Here is a 26,673-nt window from a genome sequence, read left to right as displayed (position 1 = left end):
AGAAAAATGAAAAAAAAATTTAGAGCAGGAAAGGACATCGGACTTTTTAGTGAGGCCTGGAAAGGTTAATGAATTTTTCCAATGAGGTTCTGTTCATGCATACACAAAGATGATACAGAAAATATGCAATATATTTCACATACTGGAAAATCTTCTTTTCCATTTATTTGCTATGCTACCATTTCCATTTCTTGAAGAACTCTACTGATAAAATACTTTAAGATATTAACACACTCACATTCAACTCTAAAAAGTATTGAAATATATGCTAATTTAAAAATACAAGAGTTAGCTACCATTCTGAATTATCACTGTTCATGTTTTAGCTATTTTCCAAGCTAAATTTAGGGAAAGAAAAAATATGTAGATAGCATTTATATTCAAATATCGTAGGAGGAAGCCTAAGAATTAAAATTAATAATACTTAAATTTTTGATACATAATACTACATGTGTTCAGAGTTCAACACATAATAGTCTTTTTTTTTTCCTTACGTCTGCAAAAAAATGTGCTCTTTGTGCTTGTCTCAATTTGAATCGTTTGATTTTCTGCTGGATCCTTTTATCTTTCAGAAGCTGCTGTTCTGTGGCCCACTCACAGTGAAGATAGGAGCTAAAATTTTTATAAAAGCAATATATTAGAATGATATAGAAAATGATGTTTTGAGTTTTTATAGATTTATTTTTAATCACAGCCTCTAAAACAAAATATTATCTTCAACTTTACAAATAGGTAGTTCATCATTTCATTTAATGTCAATAGACTCCATATAATTACTAAAATAAAGCCACTGTGATCTAAAGGTCTGCAATTTGCCATATGGAAGCAGAATGGTAAACTGAATCATAAGGGTAACAAAATATGACTTTTAGTTTATTTCTTCATTATAATCATTTTGTCATGATCAGAAAGCTAACTTGTTTTGAAACCAATGTTATTTAAAATACCTCCCTTCACCAAAATGTTAGAAAAAGTTGAACAAAATCTGAAAAGTTCGACAATATAAATATGATGGATAATGTCTGTAATTTGTAAAAGTGTAATGTATAAATATTACTGCATTTTGATGTTTATAAGTAATGTTTTCTGGGAAAAAAATAAAACACTCAATTTTAACATGAAATGTTTTCAAAATCTTTTCGCTTTTTAATAATTTTTAAGTTTATGAAATAATAAGTAAAAAAATATTTTAAAATGCAGATAAAAATCATAATTTAACTTAATATACTTAAAATATTAATTCATATTTAAACACCTTTCTCTTATTTTTCTAACTCAAATACTTACTAATTCTTGTATTTTACAAAAAATTCTTCTGTATCAATCATCACTCCAGGTGATATCTAAGAAAATAAATTCAATAATTATGACTTTTATGATCAGGCCACGGAATATAAGTGTAAAATGTAATATATCATTACTTACTTCCTTTTTTATAATTCTAGAAGATAGTATTTTGTCCACAATTGCAGCATCTTCTTCACTCGGATTCTCCTATGTGAGGGAAGAAAAATGTATAATGACACATTCTGAAAACACTTTAGTTGCCACTGTTAATGAATATACTAAAATTCAACAAACATTTATTTAACACGTTCCAGGGACCATGTTAAATGTTAGGAATACGAAAATGAAAAATATCAATTGTTGTTACTGTCCTCGTCATCATTGGCATCATCATCATAGTAAACATATGGTGCTTTTTAATGTGTTAGGCACTATTCTAACCATTTTACATATATTAACTAATTTAATCCTTGCAAATACACTATAAAGTAGGTACTATCTCCATTTTGCAGATTAGGAAGCTCAGGCATAGAGAAGATAAGTTCTTGTTTAAGGTGCCAGATCCCTCAGCTGGCAGGTGAGTGGTTGGTTTACAACCCAGACAAGGGAGAGTGAAAGAACTTTACAAAGAGGAAAATGCATATGCAAAGACACAAAGGTGTCAAAACATGGCATTTAGACAACTATGTTCATAAAACCAGAAGACTGAGTGGAGAGAAGTGGAAGGACATAAGGCTAGAAAATCCATACAAAAGGCTTTATAAGTTATGCTGAAAAGTGTATTTTCATTTTTTTCTGACTTAGGACACCATTAGAGGAGTTTTCAGTGGAAAAGTACTGTGATTAGGCTTGTAACTTAGAAATATATTGCGAGAAGGATAGAGCTTGGAGGAGTTTTAGGAATATATATCTAGGAGGTGAAAAATGTAAAAAATTGGATGAAGAAGCAAAGATAAAAAAAAGAGAGAACAAATCCCTAGGTTTCTGATCTGAATAACTAATGGTTCTATTAACTACAGTACGGAATCTAGGAGGAAAAGCTGGAGCAGGTTTTAGGAAGAAAGATAATGAAGATATTTTTTAAAATTTACATGGGTTTAAAATGTTTTTTGTCATAATTCAAAATCTGTCTTACCACAAATAACTGTAAAGGCTGTTCACCAGGTAAAGGAGCTGAATGCTTTTTTATTTTTATAGAGCCTTTAACCTCTTCTTCAGATTGTTTCCCTTCTGCATCTTCTGCATATTTTTTTCTTTTAATTTGTCGATTTGATCTTCTTTTCTGTAATGAACGATAAGGAGCATATATATGATTATATTAAAGGAAAAAAAATTATTTCTAGTGTGGCAATTTTGTACATTAAATTTTCAAAACTGTACTCAACATTCATCTTTTCTAATTTTTCCTTTTAATTAAAGGAAGATTATAATTTGCCCTTTGCCAAAGGTTTACAACCTTTAGTTTTACTTCCTAAAGTGTCAAATAACAATGATTAATAATAATACCTTTATTACTTTTCTTTAGAAATTGTTAAGAATAAAAAGGTTTCTTTTTACCTAACTATTTCACAGCTTGGGAAACATATTTTAAACTATTAATACTTTCACAGTTTTTGCCCCCAAACCTAAAAAGTACATATCAGATGAATGTTGGTTAAATAATTAATCAGGGGCATAAACTAAAAGAAGAAATTAAATAATATTTGACACAAAACCCATGAACTTGTGTTTAAAACAGATTTTAAAAAACCCAAAATAATATTAAATGTTTTAAAAAAGATACAGAAAATAAAGTATGAAATCTACCAAAAAATTAAACGTGAATGGAGGAACCAGTGTTTTACTACCTTTACTAGCTTCCCTTAAAAATAAAGAACACCACTATCATAAAAACAGAGGTAAGCTTTTCAGATAGTATTATGTGTAGCAACGTAATTTTAATAATAATCTGAATGATTTAAAATCAGGTATCAAATGCGCATGGCTTTACTTACCTCCCTAAATATCAAATATTTGATGTTCCCACTATAAAGACAAATCTCACAATGGCTTGAAAATCCCAAAGGACTTAGGTTTTGCTTTTGCTCACCTCCCTAGAATCTCGTGGATGGAGGCATCTCAGCCAACTGTTCTACTGCTCAATATTCCTTCTTCCTTTTACTATTCTTCTGTGTATTTAGTAACTCCCATGACATTCCCCCCAGATGCAACCAAAAGAATAACCCATGTGTTCTCCTTTTGGTTTCTGCCAATGTCTTCAATTTGGGAGGTCTTTCATACTTCCGTTGCCATGACAAAACTGAATCAGTGCAGCAGTGTGGGTACACACTGTTATTTGCATCCAGAAAGGATGCAGTGCCTCTTTCTCTTGAGAGTAGTGGAATATTGAGAGAAAGAAAGGCACTACTGTGGTGAGGTAGCTCAGCCAAATGTAGTAGAAAAATTCCATGCCTCAATTAGGATGGGTCACCATCTCTTAGCCATGAAGATATTTACATTTTCAAAACTCAAGGTAACAATTTTGTCATTATGGGAGACAGGAAGGTGGCATACAAAAGTTATAAAAAAGGACTTCTTAAGAAACCCAATTTTCCCACATCCTATTTTGGAAAAGATATGAAATATTTATTATTCCCTGGGAGGGAAAATTCTATGGATCTCGAATTTAATACTAGGCTAAAGGAATGTTTGGAGTTCGATTACAGGAGTCATATAGTTCTTAATGCTCAAGAACAGTTTAAATTAATAACCATTCATGATATTTATTATTCTAACAATAACCTATATAACCAATGTTATGTCTCACTAGGCACAAATCTTTTAAATAATGAAGTTTGGGAATAATTCAGTACACTTTTGGAAGATTCTGTAGATGATTTCAGCATTAAAGTTTCCTTTCTGGTCACTTAGGCATCTACTGGAACTTTGAAATGCCACACAGTTCTTAGTAAGTAGTAAACAAGTGGCCTGAAAGAATCCTTTCAACTCACAAAAGTGCACATTCAGGTAATTTTTCACAAGACAGAATGAGAGCTACTTACTGTAAACTGCTCCCTCATTCTATGAAGACTTTATCTGTCTCTGAGTAATTAAACAAACTCTGAGTTTTTCAACTCTATGAGCTGATTTCATCATAACTTACATTCCACTAGAGCATACAGTTACATATTAGGCAAAGCCAAGTAAGGTACCACTCTCACCAATTAACTTTCTCTGTCATACAATAGTTCTACTACTTTAAAAATACAAAGCTAATTTGAATGTCCGCATTTTAGGCTAATGTGGATATTTTTGGCTTTCTTTCTTCATAATGTTTTTCGAAGGACAATTTAAAACAGTGACAAATTCTTTCTTCATATTTCCTTTTTCTAGCTTTATTCTTCTTATGTCTTAAAGGCTTTAATAGATCAGTCAACAGCACTTCACATAAGAGGTCAGAAACATTATGCTTTTAAATGACTGAATAGTTCGTTATGATATCACTTGTTTCCTATAATAATCCTAATAAAATGTGCTATAGGGGCTTTTTAAAATAACTTAAGTCTCTAAATATAGTTAGACTACTGCATTACTCTCTATTAGGTAAAAAATTAAGTATGATAATCATGTTTTCAGATTTCCACCTGACTCTAAACCTTACATTACTTTTCAAGCCTTCAAATTTTGACAATCCATTGTGGTTGAAAGCTACTTTTATATATTTATACAGCATTTATATAGTAATATATTTAAATATATCAATAATATAGATTTATAATTGTTTACGAGAAAATTCTTTTTTCCTTCCCCATTAAATTTTTTGTGTTAAAGCAACACATCTGTCAAAGCAACCTAATTAACTACAGTGAAAAGTATGGAAAAAATGTGCATGTTAACCTATTCTACCATTTCATTGTTTGTTAATTACATAATGGAAAAATGGCCAGCATTATTTTAGTAAAAATTTAACTTAATTTTCTCATGTTGAATAATTATAAGTTTGCCTAAGTTAAGGATAACATATGAAGAAAAAGCCAGGCCATATAATATTAGGAGCTTTAGTCACTGCCCTTACCTCAACTCTTGCAGCAGCCCAGGAGCCTTGAGCCACTACTCTCCCATTGGATAAGAAGCTGCATAAGGAAGAAGAAAGGCCATTCAGGGGCTTTCTGGCCCCATAATGCAACAAATGCCACCACCCCTACGGCCTATAGTTGTACTTTAATTATTAGAAAGCAGAGGGTGGCCTGAATTATTATGACCTTCACTATATATATATATATTTATATATATAGTTTTTTAACTTCACAAGGTTATTTTGAATATATAGCTATTCAAAAACAAAAAGAAAGAAAAAGGAAAATGCACAGTATTTTTGTCTACATTAGGGGATTTTTAATATAGTTGTTTATCTTTTCTTCAATAGAAGCAGACCAAAGGAATTATTTCTAGGAATGATTCAACCCATTTGCTTTATCATTTGTATGTGACTTTTAAAATTAATATCTCCAGCATTAAATTCATTCAAAAGTACTCTATAAGTATAGGATAATATCACTGGATACTTCTCCATGTTAAAAGCCACGAGGGACTTTGGACTGTTACTTAAACTCTCTGGGCTTCAGTTTCATTATCTGAAAACTGAGAGGGTTTGGAGAGGATGTGTAAGTTTCCTCCCAGGTCTAACATTCTATGGGAATACTACTAGGACCATATTGTAATAATGCTGTCATACAAGTTCTACCATACAATAAAATGTATTTTTACCACTAAACTATAGTATAAATACCCATAAAACAATATTATGCTATCTAAATAATTCTGCCAGTGCTTCATTTCTCAGAAAAAATTTTAATACTCACTTGAGAGTCTTCCTCTTTGAATGCATGCTGTGGCACCTGCTCTGCATCAGATATTTCATCTGAAGACTCATTCTTTCTTTTTTGTTTCTTACCCAATGTAATAATGAGTTTGCTGTTTCAAGAGAAAGAGAGCAAACAGTAAGATCTCTTTGTACTTTTCCATTTTGGGGCAAATTAAGATTCCCATGATAAACTTTTTTCCATTTTATATCACTTGAATGTCCAACCAAAGATGCTATTTATCATGAAATCCATAATGACATTTTCACATAATAAACTCTATTCCAATGGAACAAATACAAACCAGTACTACAGTTAACATATTTCTAAGCAAAGAAAGGCAGACAAATTCTATCACTTGTTTCTTTAGGCTCAAGATTATTTTTCATAAGAAAAATATCAGGTGATATAACTATTTAATAATTAAAGTAATCCATTTATTTTATTATCTTGTAGGTTTGGAATGAGGGATTTTTTTCCTTCTACCTATTTATTTCAAATTCCGCTCAATTCCTTTGAATCCCGCCTATTCTCCAAAAGCCTCTATACTTCTTTCTACCCTATAGTAGTTTCTACCTTACTTAAAACACTTTACCAATTGATTGTTCTTTGATTATTTCACTTAAGTTAAGGCTTTTCGTAGCTATACTGTATGTTCCTAAAGAGTAAGAACTTTCTTTTATTTTTTTATATTTCTATAGTATGTACATGTTTACATTCTCTAATATATACATGTATATATATGTATGTTAACACACACTGACTCTAAATGTCTAAAAAAAAAATGTGTTTTCTATGTTTTTTCCTGATCAAAGATAGAAGTACATCCCACATTTCCATATCTGGTTCAACAGATGAGATGGAATGATTGTCAAGCGCCATCAGGAAAATTCTATTTTATTTTATTTTTTTTAAAAGATTTTTTTTAATGTGGACCATTTTTTTAAAGTCTTTATTGAACTTGTTACAATACTGATTCTGTTTGGTTTTTTGGCCCCGAGGCATGTGGGATCTTAGTTCCCGACCAGGGATTGACCCTGCACCCTCTGCACTGGAAGGTGAAGTTTTAACCACTGGACTGCCAGGGAAGTCCCTGGAAAATTCTACTTTAGATTTCTGTATTTCAAACATAGAAAACTCCCCAAATATTTACTTTCAGGTATGATATATCAGAAATATATCAAAATTTTTTTCAATAATTATTTACTAATGTTGGAGAACTTGAAGGTTAAGAGCATGCACTTTGAAATCGTAGTTTCAAAGATTTAAAGCTTGATTTCATCATTTACCTATCTGTGGGACACTAGGCAAATTATTTGATAGCTTCCTTGCCTGTGAAATAGGGATATTACAATAGCTAGTTCTATTGTTGTTGAGAATTAAATGGGATAATACATGTCTGAGCACAGCCTTTAACACACAGTAATTTCTCAACTAATCTAACTGTATAACTATATCTAACTGTGATATGCCAGGCACTTTCCTAGGTTCTAGGATTTGAAGATAGAGTGGACATGGTTCCCAACCTTAACACATCATTGTTAGAATATGATCCCAGCTAAAATGCTAAAGAGGAAGTTAGCACAAGATGTAATGTGAAGACAAAGGGAGAAATCCTTATGTTTACTGAAGAGTAAAGGAGGCTTTACAGAAAAGGTAAAGTTTGAGATAGGGAACTGAATGATGAAAGAGAGTCCAACAAGTAATGAAAAGAAAAGGCAGGGTACATTGCAGAAGAATGAGAATAAGCAATGATAAGAGCATGTCAGTAACACACAAAGTACTACAGGAGGAGATGGGTCAAGATCACAGAAGACCTTATATTACATGCAAGGACTTAATGTTTTAGTTTAAGCTCAGCTTTAAGCTCCACATGGCAGGAATTTAAAAGAAATCTGTCTAGTTCACGACTGACAACAAATGGCACTGAGATATTTTTGAATGAATGAAAAAAATAAACCAATTGGAAGATGTAAGAATTTTAAACATTCTAGGGATGTAAACAGCATGGTGACTATAGTTAATAATACTGAATTATATATTTGAAAGTTGCTGAGTACATCTTAAAAAGTTCTCATCACAAGAAAAAAATATATAACTATGTGAGGTGATAAGATGTTAACTAAACTTATTGTGGTAATAGTTTCACAATATATACACACAACAAATCATTATGTTGTATACCTTAATCTAAGACACTGTGATATGTCAATTACATCGCAATAAAATTGGGGGAAAAAAAGAATTTTAAACAAGGGAGCAATGCAACCAGAAGGAAGTGAAATGCAAGTCAGGGAAACCAGCGATAAGACTGACAATTCAGGTGAGAGAGATGAAGAGTGAAATATAGGGCCATGGTAGTATGGGTGAAGAGGGAAAGAAAGATACAATTTTTCATTTTGGAAGCAGAAACAACAGGACTTGGTTATTGACTGGATGATGAGAGGTGAGAAAAAAATCCTAGAATGATTTATCCCCAGGGTATTCTCATATTGGTTTGATCGCCACCTTCAACAGTATAATGGTAACTCTTACTTGGTATCTCACTTGCACTTTTCTGAGTATGTGAAATAAATACGAGCAAACATATAGCTTATGTTGGAACCGGGAAATCAGAGGAAGTACAAAAAGATACTCTGAAACAACATTAAGGAACCAACCATAGTTATACGCTATTCCCTCTCCCTGCTTTCAATGGTCATTTCCTCAGTCTTCTGGTCCCTTTTCCTTTACTCTGGTTTCCCTACTAAAATAAAAATCTCCCTTGAGGTCATATCTACTATTAGATACCACATGATGGTCCTCCTCCTTATCCACAGTTCTCAAAGAAGTCATCTATACCGTTTCTTTCATTCTTCAACCCACTATAATCAAGTCTTAAAACTACTTTTCATATTCATAGCTTCCATTTATTCAGTGTTTACTGGGTCAGCCTCTGCTGGTTTTATATGTGTTCTCTCACTTCATGGTCATACAGCTCTGACGGGCAAATTTTATAAGAAGAGGAAATTGAGGCTTAGCGAAATTAAATTACTTGTTTAAAGTCATACCATAGTAAGAATTGAAATAGAAATTAAATATGCCTCACTAAACTCCTAATATGTTTCTGAACTCCTAATGTCTAAGGCCACAAATGACCCCTGTGATGCCAAATCCGACGGAAATTCTAAAAATTTTATCTACCAACACATAACTAATCACTTTTTCCTTATCTGCACCCTTGGATTCATGACACAACATTCTTCTGGTTCTCACTAAACTTCTTTGGCTCTTCTTCTCTTAGTATGTTGATTTTCAGCAAGATTCAGTTTGTTCTGCCAGTCCCTTAAACTTTGGTATTTCTCAAATTTCTGTCTTCAGCCTTCTTCCCTCTCTATATACTATTCCAGGAAATTTAATTTAATCTATTCTTAACAACCACTTAGAAGTTGAAGATTTTCAAATCTCATATCTCCAGTTCAGACCGTTCCCCAAATTTCAGATTCATTCAATAAACCAACTGTTTATTGGACACATCAGTATGGATATCTCAGACATTAAAATCTCAAAATGGCCCCAAATGCAATCCCTCACTTCTCCTAAACTAATAGTGTACTAATATTACAGTATAATGTAAATTCAGAAACGTGCACACATCAAAAGAGTACATACAGCTCAGTGAATTTTCTCAAACTGAACATAAATAGATAGCCAGATCCTAGATCAAGAAACAAGACATTACTGGTTTCCCAGAAGTCTCCTGTCATGCTTTCTCTTCAAGTAACAACCTCCTCCTTAGGGTAACCATTATGCTACTTGTGGTTATTTAATATAACCTAAAGTACTTGTGCAGATGATTTTCAGTGGCAAGGTAAGGGATAACTCAAAGTAAAATGATTGGTAAAAAAGTTTTCATGCACTCCCCCATTTGCTATCCATCTCCAAACCTAAATGCATATTTTAGACTAGTTTGCAGATGAGGATAACACTAGTGACAGGAAAGTTCAGTTACTTAGATAACAATTTCCTATGAAATACAGATCAAGGTTTGTTAAAACCCATCAATATACTGATTAAAAAGGAATTTTCTCAGTGTCTGGTAAGCTAAATAAATTCTGTATACATATTCTGATATGGTATCTGTGTGGCTGCTTCAAGACTCAAATCCTACTGATAAAACTTCAATGAAATCAGGAGCAGAGATATTTAATTTTTTGTATTTATGACTATGAAGAGGTTGTACTTTTCCTTTCTAGTAGTATAAAGTAATTAAATGAAAACTCTCTAAGGACAGTGGACTAAGCTGCTTAAACAATATTTTTATAAATAAACATTGCCTAAATACTAGGTTCTACCAAAGCAATCTTAAACACTCACCCTTTTTGGTAGAGGTGGGTAGGTTAGATATAAACGTTTCCTATAATACCTTAGATAAACCTTCATTATATTATTTGAAAATTGTACTTAAAACAAAAAAAGAGGGACTTCCCTGGTGGCGCAGTAGTTAAGAATCTGCCTGCTAATGCAGGGGACACGGGTTCGAGCCCTGGTCCGGGAAGATCCCACATGCTGTGGAGCAACTAAGCCTGTGTGCCACAACTACTGAGGCTGTGCTCTAGAGCCTGTGAGCCACAACTACTGAGCCTGCGTGCCACAACTACTGAAGCCCGCCTGCCTAGAGCCCGTGCTCCGCAACAAGAGAAGCCACCACAATGGGAAGCCCATGCACCACAACGAAGAGTAGCACTCACTCGCCACAACTAGAGAAAGCCCGCGCGCAGCAACGAAGACCCAAGGCAACCAAAAATAAATAAATTTTTTAAAAAGACCTCAAATCTTATTTTTCATATATTCTGCATTTTCTTCCAATATTTTCCTATAGACCTGGAGTAGCATCTTATTTCATAAACTCATTAACTATCCTTAACCCATGCAAATTTATTTTTCAAATTGTAACTCTGTAAGAGCTATTTCAAATGTAATAGTTTCCTACTAAACTTCTGAAATCCAAAATATTTACATATGCCCATTCTGTTCAAAAAGGCACATTTCCATTGTAGGAAAAAAGTTGATTCTAAAACTTGAAGTCATTCTTGATTGACATAATTCTGAGTTAAAAAAAAACAATATATCTATACACACACACACACATACATACATACATATACACATACTATGGTTACTTACACAGAACATTGATTCTTGGAAACAATGAAGTCGTATCAGTTTATTATATGTTCTAAAATGGTATATAAGTGAAACTACAAATAAGAACAAACATTTGGTTGGTATTGATCAGTAATTCCTAAATCTGTGAGGCAGGCTTCATTAGAAGCTTGTTTGTTAAAAATACAGATTCCAGATGAGAAACATAAGACAAACTCAAATTGAGAGACATTCTACAAAATAACTGGCTAGAATGCTTCAAAGTTGAAAGTGTCGGGCTTCCCTGGTGGCGCTGTGGTTGAGAGTCCGCCTGCCGATGCAGGGGACACGGGTTTGTGCCCTGGTCTGGGAAGATCCCACATGCCGCGGAGCGGCTGGGCCCGTGAGCCATGGCCACCGAGCCTGTGCGTCCAGAGCCTGCGCTCCGCAACAGGAGAGGCCACAACAGTGAGAGGCCCACGTACCGCAAAAAAAAATAAATAAATAAAAAATAAAATAAAAAAGTTGAAAGTGTCATTAAAGACAAAGACTGAAGAATTATTCCAAAATGGAGGAGTGTAAGGAGATATGACAACAAAATGAAATGCAGGATCCTTAACTGGATCCTGGCTCCCAAAAATGGAACAACTGACACAATTTGCTTGAGGTCTGTAAATCAGTTAACAGAATTGTGTTAAGTGTTTACTTCCTGATTTTGATCATTGTGCTTAGGTTACATAAGATATTAACATTTGAGGAAGCTGGGTGAAGAGCCTAAAGGAACTCTGACCTATTTTTGCAAGTGTGAGACTAGTTCAAAATAGAAACTAATAAAACCAAACCAAATCCCAAATTTGTAGGTTTCAACTCCAGAATTCTGATCTAGTAAGTGGGATCCCAATCAGACTGTAAAAAAATTCTCACCAGGTTTGGGAACCACTGGCTCAAAATAATTAGTGAAGAAAACTCTAGGAACAAATATTTAGGATAATAAAACTATTCTATACTTATAGAACACTTAAAATTTCAAAGTGCTTTTGTCTATAATATTGTTGATCCTCATAGGCGAGGCAGACATTGGTCCCACCAAACTAATAGGGAAACTTTAGCCCTGAAAGATAGAACAAACTGCTAAAATCACAAGTCCAGTAAAAGACAATAAAGGTCTCTCTACTCCTGCTCTACTATTTCCAACATATCTTATTGATTTTAAAATAAAATGACACTATACTTCAACCAGTCAATAGATATTTAATATCAATAAATATAGTTTAATGAATAAAGAGAATTATGAAACTACATTATCTTTAGAAAATCATTAAGGTTAAAGTTTATTGACTTTTGAACAACCAGAAATTTCTATTGCCTCTACAATGACAACTGAGAGCCATAAATGTTATCTGAAGGAAATCAGATGATCCAAAAGTAGAAGAAATAAGATAATTTCAGCTCAGTAAAATACCCAATTACCAAAGAGCATTTCATTCTTCCATCATGAATTACAAGTTTACTATATTAAACTAAAATAAAATTCTAAAATAAAATTTCATTATATGTACATTCTACAAATAAATTGATCGTTTGCTATTCTTAGAAATATCACAGAGTAAAGCAACAAAATAATACAGACTGTATTAATAATAAAGGCTTTATGCAAGTTTTGTTTTTTAAAACATGAAAGGGATCTGTTATCAATGTTAGTGAACTGCAGCAACAGATATTCAGGCATATAAATGAACTAAATATTAAAACATAACTTATTTCAGACAGCCAAGGGCAATTTCAAACTAAGTATAAGTATAAATTTGAAATGTTAATTCATTTGACAAGTACAGGCACTAGAAAACTTCAGTGTTTATACTTGACGTTTATATTTGATTTTCAGATGCAATTTATGCCCTCATCTAAATCCTGCCCACATGTTACTCATGGAGGCTGTGTAACAAGCTGCATCCTACAGTGTCAATCCGCAGTTGCCCCCTGTAGATTCTCTCACTGCAATATCCAGACAAACAATGAATCTTATCCAATTAGTCCATTTGTTGTAATTAATACATCCAATTCATCATAAGTAAAGGAAACAAGCAAAAATACTATTTTACACTATAATTTTTTTTCTCTTTGCAAGCCCAGTGGAAGGCACTGAGGTTATTTTTAAAGCCATCAAATATATGTGTGTGTATTTTTTTTTTTTAGAAGAAGAAACACATTTAACTTGATGCAATCACTCCAGTTTAAAGTTCAATTCAAGACTCTAGCTTAAATTCATCTGGAAAAAACAAGTTTTAAAGTGGTTCTTTATTTTAGTTAATCCTTAAATTTGTGAAAGCAGCATTGTATTGTAAATTTTTGGTAACTTGGATTATAAATCACTTCCTGTTTAGCAAATTCCCTGGTGGTCCAGTGGTTATGTCTCCTGTGCTTCCACTGCAGGGGGCACGGGTTCAGTCCCTGGTCGGGGAACTAAGATCCCGCATGCCGGGTGGCACAGCCAAAAAATAAAATAAAATAAAGTAAAATCAATCAATCAATCACTTCCTGTTTAAGACTGGACATCATGTTTTTCAAAAAGTTTAATTCACTGAGTTGTTTCATATAGCCACTAAGGTGAAGTATTAGCTAAGTATTAATCATAGGCAGTATATTTATCAGCACAGTTTAATTTTTATTCTTTAAAAAACTTATTTCTTCTTTCTTAAAAAAGAAAATGACATTTACGCTTGAAAATACTGACAAAATAGGAACATTAAAATCAAATACTTTACTTCAGTGTCCTAAGATACACATTTTACCCACATGTTAACATCTATGAAACAAACATTCACCTAATAAACAAAGATATGCCATAGTTTTAACTGGCAATATATTTTTTTCTTTCTTACTGACATATAATGGTGTGTCTTATAATCAATGACATTTTAGATTCAATGAAATAACAGCACATCATTTATTAATGATAAACCTTACTAATACATCTTATGTAAAGGTATACATCTTAAAAATGGACCTGTAAATCTTAATTACATTCATAATAATACATAATGTATATATCAATTCTTTCTGCAGATGAATATGTTTCAGATTTTCACTGACTTTAAGTTTAGACGTAAGGAATGAAATCAATAAAACATTTTATCTTCTTGGCATTTAAAAATTATAGAACTTACATAGAGACTACTAATGGCATGATTAATAATTAAAATATATATAATAAATTTATACCATATATTTTTCAAAGTGCTTTTTTATCATATGCCAAAAACAATTAATTAATACATTTATATTTTATCCAAACAGATACTAAATTCTTATTATTTTGAATACTTGCAATCAGGGTCTCATCTGTTACTTTATTAACATGGACTATAAAGGGATTATTCCCAATTTCTGATGATTCATCTTATTTTCCCTTCAGACTTTGTTCACATTATTTTTCCCTTACATTATTATTTAGATGTGTCTCTCTAGACATACATGTGGACATACATGTTTGTTCTGTTTAAAAATACACATGTACATATCTATGTATACACATGATGGTAGGTAATTAACAAATGTTATTTTGCTTCTTCCTTCTTGGGGGTTCAGAATGACTATCGCAAAGAAGGGCACAATATAAGTTCCAGATCTAATTTAATGTCTTACTGTTTTTCTTTATAACATGACACCCTTAATTCCAACTTGATTTGATATTTCCTAACTTAGATGTTTTCTGCTTTAACTAAAGAGAAAAGCTACTTCTAGCACCTGATAACTCCCATTCTTGTAACAAACAGAAAGAATAATTATGAATAATACAAAAAAGTATTTTTTTACTTTTAATCAGGAAGTACCTTTACTGATTAAATTTACAGGGCCACAAGAGCATTTTAAAGTGTCAAAGGCATTCTACTTGTCAGTCTGATAATCTAATGCAAGAAGTAAATTATAACTGACAACATGGAAACATAGTTTAAATGTCAAAGTTATAAAACATAAATCTAAAAATGCTTCAATCAAATCATGTGATATTTTATTATATAATCTAAAACCGAAGAGAGCCAAATAAGAAAATTCTACCAGAAGTCTTAGAATGAATTTATTTTAGAATTTAACTCTCTACTATTACTAAACCATTAGTTTTGTCCCTGTAATTTAATGAAGGATTACCTTGCCACTTCTAATCTTGATTTAACAAATCAAACACAACCATTTGGCATCATTTAATATTTAATCTTCCATTCATTCATTCATTCCATAAAATTCATTCCCTCCCATTCATGGAGCATCTATTACGTACCAACCATTATTAAAGAAATACCTGCTCTTCTACTTGAAAGGCAGCTTGTTAGAACCTGACTGCCAAGACCATGAAAAACATCAAAATAGAAGAAGGTTGTTTCCAGTCCTACCTCACTCTTCATTTTACACCGGCCATTTCCATTTCAACTTACACTCTTCCACATAACCATGTAATTCCTTTCAAACTCCAAGCATATTTCAAAACAAAATTTACCTGTCCTAAATGCTACTCTAGCTAACCTGATAAACAGAGGCATTCTCATATAAAAAAAACAAAAACATTAATAGGTTAACCTATTATCCTTCTTACCAGGTAGCAACTGTTTGTTTTCATTTGTCTGCTTGATTTTTAAATTCATCTTATTAGGAACAGGGCCTTAATGGAAAGAGAACCTAGGCAGATAGGTGAGAGTTTAGGCTTGAAAGAAGGGGCATGGCTCCTGGCCTTGGCTTTTTCCTTAAATAGCTCTATGTTATTTATATTTTCAGAAAATAATGGCTAACATTATTAACAGGTATTGTTCTATATGCTTTAAGTGTTATTAAATCATTTCATCCTCAAAATAACACTATAAGGCAAGCGCTATCATTATCCTCATTTTAGGTCTGAGGAAACTAAAATTTGGAGAGGTTAAGTATTTGTCCAAGGTCACACTGCTTGTGACAAAGGGGGAATTTGAATAAGTGCAACTGGTTCCAAAGTCAAAGAACTTAACCACATTATCATACTGCATGCCCAATTTAACTCACAGAATTGTTGTAAAGATTAAATGAGACTATATTAAAGCCTCTGAAAAGGACACTCTATTCCTTGTATTAAAAAAAATTAATCTATGAAAGTGACAGAAAAACTGAAAAGGTTTCAAGCACACTAGCAAGCAGAGGCAAGGCAGTATTGGTTTTCTTCAGATTAGTATCCCTAGATTATATCACATCACATACGTGGATTAAATAAACACCAACTCTGACTATATATCAACCATAACTTATTGTCTACAAATCTAGTTACTTTTGAAATTTATATTTCACATTGCTCATGGTTAAGTTCCAACACACACTCTCTTTAATTTTATCTGATATAAATCATCTGATATTAGCAAAAGTTCAATTCTTCTAAAACTCACAGAAAAACAAAATCTTTACAAGAAAACATTTAATACATCATGAAATATTATTAATTAAAATGATGCAAGTTGGGCTTCCTTGGTGGCGCAGTGGTTGAGAGTCCGCCTGCCGATGCAGGGGACACAGGTTCGTGCCCCGGTCCGGGAGGATCCCTCATACCCCGGAGCGGCTGGGCCTATGAGCCATGGCCGCTGAGCCTGCGCGTCCGGAGCCTGTGCTCCGCAACGGGAGAGGCCACAACAGTGAGAGGCCCGCATACCGCAAAAAAAAAAAAAAAAATGATGCAAGTAAACTTAATATTTAAATGATGCTTCTTCGCTGAAAAATTAAAAATGGTCAATTCAAAAATGTAGTGGCTTATTGGAAAGCACAGTAATGAAATATTTCAAGTGACCAACATAGAACTCTAGACTGTATATGAATTTCATTTCCAACCATACTTTTTCCTCCAACATGTTAATAATCTTTGGTTGTCTGATAAAGATGATCAAGAAACTGTTTCACTCCAACAGCTTAATAATATATGGCAAGCTTCACTTTTACTTGCCTGCAACTTATAAATTCCTCTATCAAAAAGTCATCCACTCTCAGCAAGTTTTTTTTCTGTCAATTACTTAATACCTCGCCATGGAAATATGTTTCCAATACAATTCTCACCTCTTTTCTCAAGAATGCTATCTCTAAAACCAAATACTAAATTGATCATGCTGTGCAATATTAAAATAATTTACTGTTAATAATCTACCTATTTCTAACAAAAATACAAATATCACAGAATACGTCAGATACTCTACTGTATTACTATTCCCTACATATTAATCCACATTTTTCAAAAATCCATGTTTCTCTATTACAATTTTATTATTTCTAATTTCCCCTTATATATTGTTTTTTCTTGAACCAGGTTCACTTCTGTTATCTTTTGCCTCTAGTTATCTCCCCCCCACCAATTTAAACTTACTGTTAACTCTTGAGGGTTCTCTACCTATTTTCTCTTATTTTATGCATTATTTTTAAATACCCTTTCAAATGGTACCACTACTCTGCCTGTATTTCTGTATAAGTTAAAACTGGAAAATTTTAATAACAGTAACTTTTAATACATTAAAGGATTAAATATGGGGTTTCCTAAATTAAAACTAGACAAAATATTGAAAAAATAAGATACTTTCATACCAAAACGTTTAACTAAAAAAGGAGAAATCTAACTTTCAAATTTTATCTTAGCTGTCTGCAAATGAAATGCAAAATCAATAATATTAATTATTTTCCCATTATAGCAAGAGAGCCCATGTTATTTAATGGTTTGGACTGAAAGGCATCAGGACCTAATGATATAACTCAGTTTGGTGGCTGCATTGAAAATGCTGTGAATTGTTTACAAATTTGTGTTAGTTCTAAATATATGTATAATACATAAATAATTTTATAAGCAAATGAAGATTTTTATAATAAGGGAATTTTTCCTAAAACAGATTAAATACTTGATCTAAAATTTCATATAAAGCCTTCAAAAATAACCAAATATTCCTGCAAAACCGATTCTAAACTATGTTGGCCTTAGATTATTTTTACCATTGCATGCAAAACAAACATACATATATAACAAATAATAACACTTATTATATTCTATTTTTTGAAAATGTATTAGGTATGTAATCAAATAAAAGTACCTAGGATTAATATACCCTCCTAAAGCAATTCTTTGTCCTTATAATTCTCTTGGAGCATTAATCCTCACCTGGCCTCTTTATTACATAAAGTAAATCAGAAAGACTGTAAGGGAGGAAGTCTGTAAGAGCCGAGAGCTGCTTATTGTTGATTTAAATGGTCTTAGTTTTCTTGCCATTCCATTTAGTTCAATGTTGTGGGTTTATGAGAAAATATGGTATTTCATGTTTCCAAACTATAAGGTGCCCAGTGAAGTACAACTAAGAGGTAAAGAAATCTTATAAAAAATTTCAAGGCATTTTTTTAATAAAGAAAGTACATTAGGAACTGGCACAGCAATATGGGTTTTGTTTTGTTTTTCCTTTTCCTGTTTTATATATAAAATGTTCTCCTATTTTAAATTCCTTTTACTAACATTAATATACAAAAAAGTATGTTCATAGACTAGTAACATTTAGTAAATTCTGGAATATTATCTAATTCATTCAAAAAGGCAGTAAGATACACACAGTATCTAACAACTTAAAACTCCAAAGTGGGAGTAAACACATCATACGCAAATCAAAAGTAGATTAGACAGACTGAACTTTACAAAAACTTCAAAGGAAGAAGATTTAATTCTTAACCAACTTACCCAATTTTTGTCTTCTCTTTTAACTTAGAACAAGTTTTTGTTTTTTTGCTCTCTTTGTCCTTTGGCTTAGATTTCATCCTTCTACCTTTCTTTTCCTCTTTTCCTTCAACTGAAGCACTAGGAAAGTTTTCAGGGCTCATTACTCGTGGAATATTGCGTTCCCCACGCTCCTTTGCTTTTGCTATGGCCTCTGATATTATACGATTAGCCTTTTCTTGCTTGCTTTCTGATTCCACCTTTTTTCTCTGCTTCTTCTCAGACATGATCCTCACCTGGGTATTCTGCAACTTAGTATATGTCCCAGGACCATCACTCTTCTTGGAAGATGGAGGCTAGAGAAATCAAAATAATTTTTATACAACATACCAAAGTACATTTAAACAATTAACATAAATAACCAAAAATTTAGAATTAAACTTTAAGAAGTAAAATACATAAGCAAATATGAGTGCTACAAACAAATTTAAAATTAAAACATTTTGCTGATCTAGAAATTAGTGTAGGTATAAAATAAAAAGTTCAACTACTGCTTTTAAAAGTGAAAGTTAAAGGAGGATAATATAGATTCATTGATATTTTCATAGCATTCTTGATTAGTTGATTCAAATTTTGTCCTATAAATATAGCTAATTCAAATTTAGTCATGTAAATATTCTGGGCATTTGGAATAAGTCTCTTCTTTCCTCTTCATTCCGGAACTCTGAAAATTATTAATAAATTTTAAATAGCAATTTTAATTTAGAATGACTACTCCCCACAGTTTATTATGATTTTTAGAAAAACAAAGCCTCTCTGCTTTATAAGAAAGTGGAATGAGAACCTGAATTCATTTAAATCATTTTAATGTGCAATCTATGCAGCAATGTAGCTAGTTAGTCAACAGACATTCCCATACTTAAAATTAGAGAAAGTTTTAGTTTTTCTGTGAAAGAGTTAAATGAGGATTTTTTTTCTCTTTCTATATCATAATATTTTGCTCAAGCAATTCTGGAAAAAAACAAGTTCTAGTTTTACGTTAAAATTATTAATATTTTAGCAATATCACAGGAAGCAGATCAACAGCATTTTAAAAAGAATATTCTCTTTAAACACGCATTCATCCCATATTCTTAGATCACAGTTTTGTTACGTTCTTACCCGTAAACATGCCTCTGACTACAGCAAGGGAAAAAACCACCAGGAATTTCCAAACACATTTTCATGCTGGTTCCAGTGTGCTTCACTGGATATCTTTTCTATACCTGCCTCATCAAAGGTTTCGTAGCAGTGCTACAGCACTGGGAAAGGAGGGAGGGCTTAGAATCGCTTACTAAAATGCCACCTTAAGGCCTACAGGCTATAACAAATAACCAAGACGCGAGAAAACAGCAACAAGCTCAAGATGGCGATGCAGTACGACTCCGCAGCAGCAGCCAGTAATAAGGAAGGTTATTCAATCCCATTAGCCTTTTAGCCCAAAGAACCCCTCCTCCTCCCACTCATTCAGGCTTTCACTTACCCTTCCTCTTGGCCTCTTCACTGAAGACATTTTTGGCGTCAGACAAAGGCTTGCCCTCTGCTTTTTCACCACCCCAGGCAGTGCTCAAGAAAAAAGCATTGAAAGAAGATTCCTAAATGGCCTATTTAGCAAGCTGCAACCAAGAGATGCACAACCCTCCACAAATACACATTGTGATGTATCAACACATTTCTGCCTTGGCAAGTTTATATCCACTGTTCATTCTATTTAGATATGAAAAAGACTGTAAACCCGTCCTAAAAAGCTGAGTTTCCTCAATAGCTGTAAGCAGATAGCCAGATTCCAACAAAGCACAGAAAGAAATGAATGCACAAAGCATCAAAATGCATCAGCATGAATATTAGAGATGTCGTTAAAAATACTGACTCCTTCTGAGGAAGTAGGCCAGCAGATGGTGCTACCAGTTATTATTCCATTAGACTCTGCAATTTAACCCCCAATGGACTGTTCTTCCCTCCATGTAACACATTAACTCTCACTCTACCATTTCCTGTAGTAAAGTTTTAAAAAATATACGTAAAAACCTGATTTAAAAAAATCATCTGAAAATGAAAACTGTAGTTAAACGGCTTTATGTAGCTATCAATATTAAAAAACAAAGTCCTATGCAATTTCTACCAGAGAAAAATACTTTTCTCCGTGATACTCTAAAATATTTAAAACATAAACACATCTGAAGACGAGCAAAGGGTTAAAGAGGAGGTCATGCAAATGAACCCATAACAAGTGACTTCTCTTTAAGAAATTAGATAAGGTCTCTTATTATTCTTCTAACAAAAAGCTAACAATGTCATTTTTAAAATTGAGAAATGAAGCTATTTTCATTTAAATTCCAAAAAGCTTAAGATTTTGAAATGAACACAAAAGAGCTGTCTATAAAAAAATAACTAGCCGTAGTTAAATTATTGCCTTACTTAAACCTGAATAAATACATTAATTTATTTTCCTAACATAAAAAAACTCCTAAACATTCCTGACCTTTACTCCTCACATTCTATTTCAACTCAACTGTTGTTTTTAAGATAAAATTTTAGTTTTAGTCCCTTGCTAAAAATAACTAAGTAGCAAGTCCTCCTGAATTTGATCATTATATACCTATACTTTTCATCTATAAAATATTGAGACTATTTTAGTAAGCAACGACCTTAAGTACCTAAAACAAAATTTTCACTGCCTCAAAATTCACGTTTACCTCTTTCATTAATACCATTTTTAAAAAATTGGTCTTGGCAAGTCATCTGATATCTGTATTAAAGAACCTGTTTTTAGTTTTTTCCTTTCAGGCATCAAAGGTCTCGAAATGGAGCAACATTATATAAACAGTGTCCTAGAAACACCAATCTAAAGAACAGGAGAGGAAATTAAAGGCATAGGACCACTAATGCAAGAAAAGGATCTTACTGACCTGGAGGTCATCTATATAAAAATCATAATAACCAATAATAAGGGCTAACACTTACCAAGTGCTTATTAGGTGACAGGCACTATTCTAAGCATTTTACATGTAATAATTAATTTAATCCTGAATAATAGGGTAATAGTGATAATGGAGAGGAGTAACAAATGGGAGAGATATTCTTACAGCAGAACTGCAAAACGATAGAACAGACCTAAGCACATAAGTTTTTAAAATCATAATATAATAATAATAGCTAACACTTATTCCCTACTATGTTCTAGGCACTATTCCTATTATGACACATACATGAACAACATGGACTGTGTGGGTCTACTTACATGCAGATTTCTTTCAATAATAAATATTACAGTGCTACATAATTCACAGTTGGTTTCATCCAAGGATGTGGAACCACAGATATGGAGGAATCAAGAACTACAAATATGGAAGAATCACATATATGGAAAACTGACTATAAATTATACTTGGATCTTTCAAGTAATCTCTAATCCGGCATTGTTCAAGGGTCAACTGTATATTAACTCAATTAATCTTAAAAACAACCCTGTGAGATATGTACTACTGTTACCCTCATTTTATAGCTAAGGATACTAAGGCATAGAGAAATAACTTGCCCAAGATCACATGGCTACTGAAAGATGGGGTAGGGATTAAGAGGCAGAGAGCCTCATAATGGAAACCGTGCTCTTAACCACTGTATTATACCATATTTGTTTCAAATATCATAACTTACTTAATTAATTAAGTAATTTGAACACAAAAGAAATTAAATTTCTTTTAATTTGAACACAAAAGAAATTAATTAATTTGAACACAAAAGAAATTAAATGACTTTCTCAAAATCTCAGAGATACTAGTAAGGAAGCAAGAACAAAATTTAGTTTTTTTCAGTGCCCTTTCCAAGAGGTAGAAATCAACTAGATATGGGTGGGTTTGGGCTGAAGAGCAGGAAGAGTCAATACTTGCTTTCTAGACCAAGTACTGGTACAGGAGGAGATAAAAGAAATGTTGAGAAAGGGTATGTATGTGTGCATACGTTTAATTCTTTCCACACTGAGTTTGAAATGAAAAGTTTTGAGTAACTGGAAATTTTGGACTCGATCCTTGGAGAGGTCAGGGCTGGAATATAAGATGTGGATTCTCTTGCTGTTTTCTTTGAATACCCTTAACTCACTGATACTATCCACAGAAACTAGGATGATTTCCAAAATATCTCACTTCTCCTTAAAGCTTTTCAATAGATTCTATTACTTGATTCAAAAATCCCAATTATTTAACAATAAATCTTAACAGTAGACAACCAAATATTTGTGATCAAACATTTCTGTGATCAAATATTTCTTCTACTCTTAGGATATAGTATTTTAACTCTATATTCCCACAAAACATCAACACTGAGGTGTTAACTAACTAATCATTTTTAATGTAGGTGATTTCCCAATTTACACAGACACAAACATACAAAAAGGTAGTTAAAAGTAACTTTTCTCAATGTTACAATTTTTCTCTTTTTCACCTACATAAGCAGTCAACAAATTCTGTCCAATCTACTTGTGTTTTATTTTGTTTTCTTCCTCTCAGTCCCAACAGCTCCTGCTGTATTAATTTCCCACTTGTTATGGTTACATTACAGTGATGTAGGAAAATATCTTTATCTGTAGGAAATATATCAAGTCATTTGGGGTGATGGAACATCCGGTTTGCAATCTGCTCTCCAATTTTTTACAAAGTAAAAGAATTTCTTTGTATTTCATTTGTGATTTCTCTGTAGGGTTTGTCAAAATTTCAAAACTCAATTTTTAAAATAAAGGCAGGGACTTCCCAGGCAGCCCAGCGGTTAAGACTCCCCCTTTCAATGCAGGGGGTGCAGGTTCAATCCCTGGTCGAGGAGCTAAGATCCCACATGCCTCATGGCCAAAAAACCAAAACAAAACAGAAGCAATGTTGTAACAAATTCAATAAAGACTTTAAAAATGGTCCACATCAAAAAAATCTTTAAACAAATAAATACATAAAGGCAAAGGCCTTGCGCCCCAAGGACCTGTATGCTAAATGAGAAAAAAAAAGTGAACGAAAAGAAGGCACATATATTAACAACATATCCAAATATTTATAAGAAAAACAAGTCACAGCAAAACATAAAGATGGTATCATATGTGATATATCAATTATTTTGATAGCAACTAGAAGAATATACGAAAGACCCTGGATGTCATATTTCAATACTAGGGAAACTCAAGGATTTATGGTATGCGTGTTTTTCAAACCAAAGGTCATGATCTAATAACAAGTCATGATATAAATTTAGTGGGTTCAGACCAGCACTAAAGAAATGAAATATAACAGAATGAAAAAGAGTGGTACCTAACCTGTATGAATGCTACCTCTTAAAAATTAGATAGTTTTAATACCATGGTTACTACTCCTCTTTTCCTTCATGAGAGAAAGAAGCAGAGATTTGAGTAAGAAATTAGAGGTGTTAAAACAGGAGTGGGGACTCAGTTCTTCCTCCTCTTGGTGGAATAATTTTCCCACATACCTACCCACTCACACTGGGGAATTCATCCATTTCAAATATTTTAGTTGCATACAAATAATTAAAAAATTTGAATCACCAGTGTGTAGACCTGAGTGGAAATCATAAATTTTCAAAAAGAAGGGGAGAATGATCTCATGGCTACCATACATCTACTATAGAGCACAGGTTCTACTATTAGGGAAAATTATAAAAAATTTAAAGTTCTACTTCACACATTTTAAAAACAATATGAAGGAATAAAAAGTCTCAAATAATAAAACAGATATAATTCCTTAGTAATAATAAAACACAGAACAAAGAATTTTCAACAACATATATAAAACTGTATTATAGCTAAAAAAAATCTTCCAACTTTTCTCAGGAGAGATGACTCTCAGGCTTCAGACCTGGGGGACTAGGTGAATGGAACTTGCAATGGAAGAGAATACAAAACAGAATAGAGATAGCAAGCCTTGATCAAGAATGAGTTTTACTGCCTAGAGAGACAATGCTGAATAAGAGAAGAGAACCATTAGTGAAAACCCAAAACACCAAGTTCTAAAGAGCTAGCAGATGAAGAGGAATTAAAAGAAGGAAAACAAAAAGAAACTACAAAAATGGTAAGATGAGCATCAGGAAAGAGTGGTGTCATGGAAGCCAAGCGGAAAGAATAAAAAGATCTGCCATCAAAAGGAAAGTAAATATCTGAGAGTAATTTGATATTATAAAGCTAACTTAGAAAGCATTTTAGTTCTGTTGAATTGTTTATAGTAAGCCAGTATGCTAGTTTTTAACATTTTTATTTTAGGAAGAATCATATAATTATGTACTTAAATATTCAAATTAGATAGCTAGTGGGAAGCAGCTGCATAGCACAGGGAGATCAGCTCGGTGCTTTGTGACCACCTAGAAGGGTGGGATAGGGAGGGTGGGAGGGAGAGGCAAGAGGGAGGAGATATGGGGATATATGTATATGTATAGCTGATTCACTTTGTTATACAGCAGAAACTAACACACCATTGTAAAGCAATTATACTCCAATAATGATATTTTTTAAATATTCAAATTAAACCAACCTCTAAAAACAAATTTGTAGTTAATTTTAGTAATACGTGTCAAACATTAGTGGTAACTTCTTTTGCATTTATTGCATATAACATTTTTTTCCACAAGGTACCAATAAAGACTTGCTTTTAAAGAGAAGAAAAGGAGGAAAAACTGATCCAAATTATTACCTGTCAAATCCTCTGAGTTTTACCCTTAGATTTGTTTTCAGAGTTTTTGATGTATCTGAAGCAATTATTTTATTTCACTTTCTTCACATTTGTGAACTCACATGTTCACAAATTAAAAGGCTTATTTTCATTTTGTGACTTGTACTAGTATCCAGGTTTCCACTTTTAGCTAATGATGACATTCCTTCTTTTTTCTAAATCTTGAATTTTACACTGATACGGTAATACTATTAAAAGTATTCCCTCTATTTTAATCGTCCACATAGCAGTTCAGGCAAATAGTAGATATTCATAAAAGTTGTTTTTTTAAAAAATAAACATTTATTATGTGACTTACAGGAAATACAGAGAGAGAAGAATATGCTAGAGGATACCATGGGAATGTAATCAGCAAAATCCAGAATGTGGGAAATTCTAAAGAAAAATGACTGTTTCTTCAGCAAAGAAACAATAAGAAACAAAACAAAGAAGGGTAATCATAGATCAAAAGAGGTTTAAGACTAAATGTAATGCCAAAAAAAAAAAAACAGAAAAAAGAAAGGACACACACTTAAAATTCGTATCAAATGAATGCAATACATGGCCCTTGTTTTGACATAGACCTGAACAAGTCTGTAAGACTACATTTATAAATACTAGGGAACTTTAACTTTGATTGGGTATTTGATTATGAAGGAATTACAGTTATTTTTTTAAGTGTGAAACTAATTTTGCAATTGTGTCTTAAAGCTAAAACCTTTGTCTTTTAGATACACAAATTGAAATATTTACAGATAAAGTGATATCTGAAATATTTACAGATAAAGTGATATGATTAAGGTGTGTTTCAAAATAGTCCCTGAAGGGACTAATAGTCTCTGTATGATAGTCAGAGGGTCGTATAGATGAAAAACAATTGCCTATAAACTGATGGCTGTCGTAGCTGGGTGATGTCTACTCTACTTCTGTGTACACTTGAAATATTATATAATAAAGAAATTCAAACCGTTATATTCTGGGTATAACAGGTAATTTGGCA

General features: G+C 32.6%; 1 protein-coding gene across 12 annotated transcripts in view; it reads right to left on the bottom strand.

Annotated features, from left to right (window-relative positions):
* CHD9 (chromodomain helicase DNA binding protein 9) overlaps positions 1-26,673 on the bottom strand; it is a 194,854-nt gene that overhangs the window by 97,526 nt on the left and 70,655 nt on the right. For 9 of the 12 annotated variants that reach the window (XM_060132648.1, XM_060132647.1, XM_060132651.1 and 6 more), the window contains 6 exons: positions 18,964-19,295; positions 6,129-6,240; positions 2,423-2,569; positions 1,426-1,494; positions 1,288-1,343; positions 495-612 (listed from right to left, as the gene is read on the bottom strand). In XM_060132648.1, the coding sequence (XP_059988631.1) occupies positions 495-612; positions 1,288-1,343; positions 1,426-1,494; positions 2,423-2,569; positions 6,129-6,240; positions 18,964-19,295 (834 nt within the window). Of the gene's footprint in view, positions 1-494; positions 613-1,287; positions 1,344-1,425; positions 1,495-2,422; positions 2,570-6,128; positions 6,241-18,963; positions 19,296-20,100; positions 20,244-20,461; positions 20,596-26,673 lie in introns of those variants that run through there. The other 3 variants (XM_060132657.1, XM_060132658.1, XM_060132659.1) reach the window with 2 other exon arrangements.

Source organism: Lagenorhynchus albirostris, chromosome 19 (assembly GCF_949774975.1).
Source record: "Lagenorhynchus albirostris chromosome 19, mLagAlb1.1, whole genome shotgun sequence".
Taxonomy (NCBI): Eukaryota; Metazoa; Chordata; class Mammalia; order Artiodactyla; family Delphinidae; genus Lagenorhynchus; species Lagenorhynchus albirostris.
The sequence above is the reverse complement of the archived record's forward strand: the minus strand, read 5'-3'. Positions and strand labels throughout refer to the sequence as shown.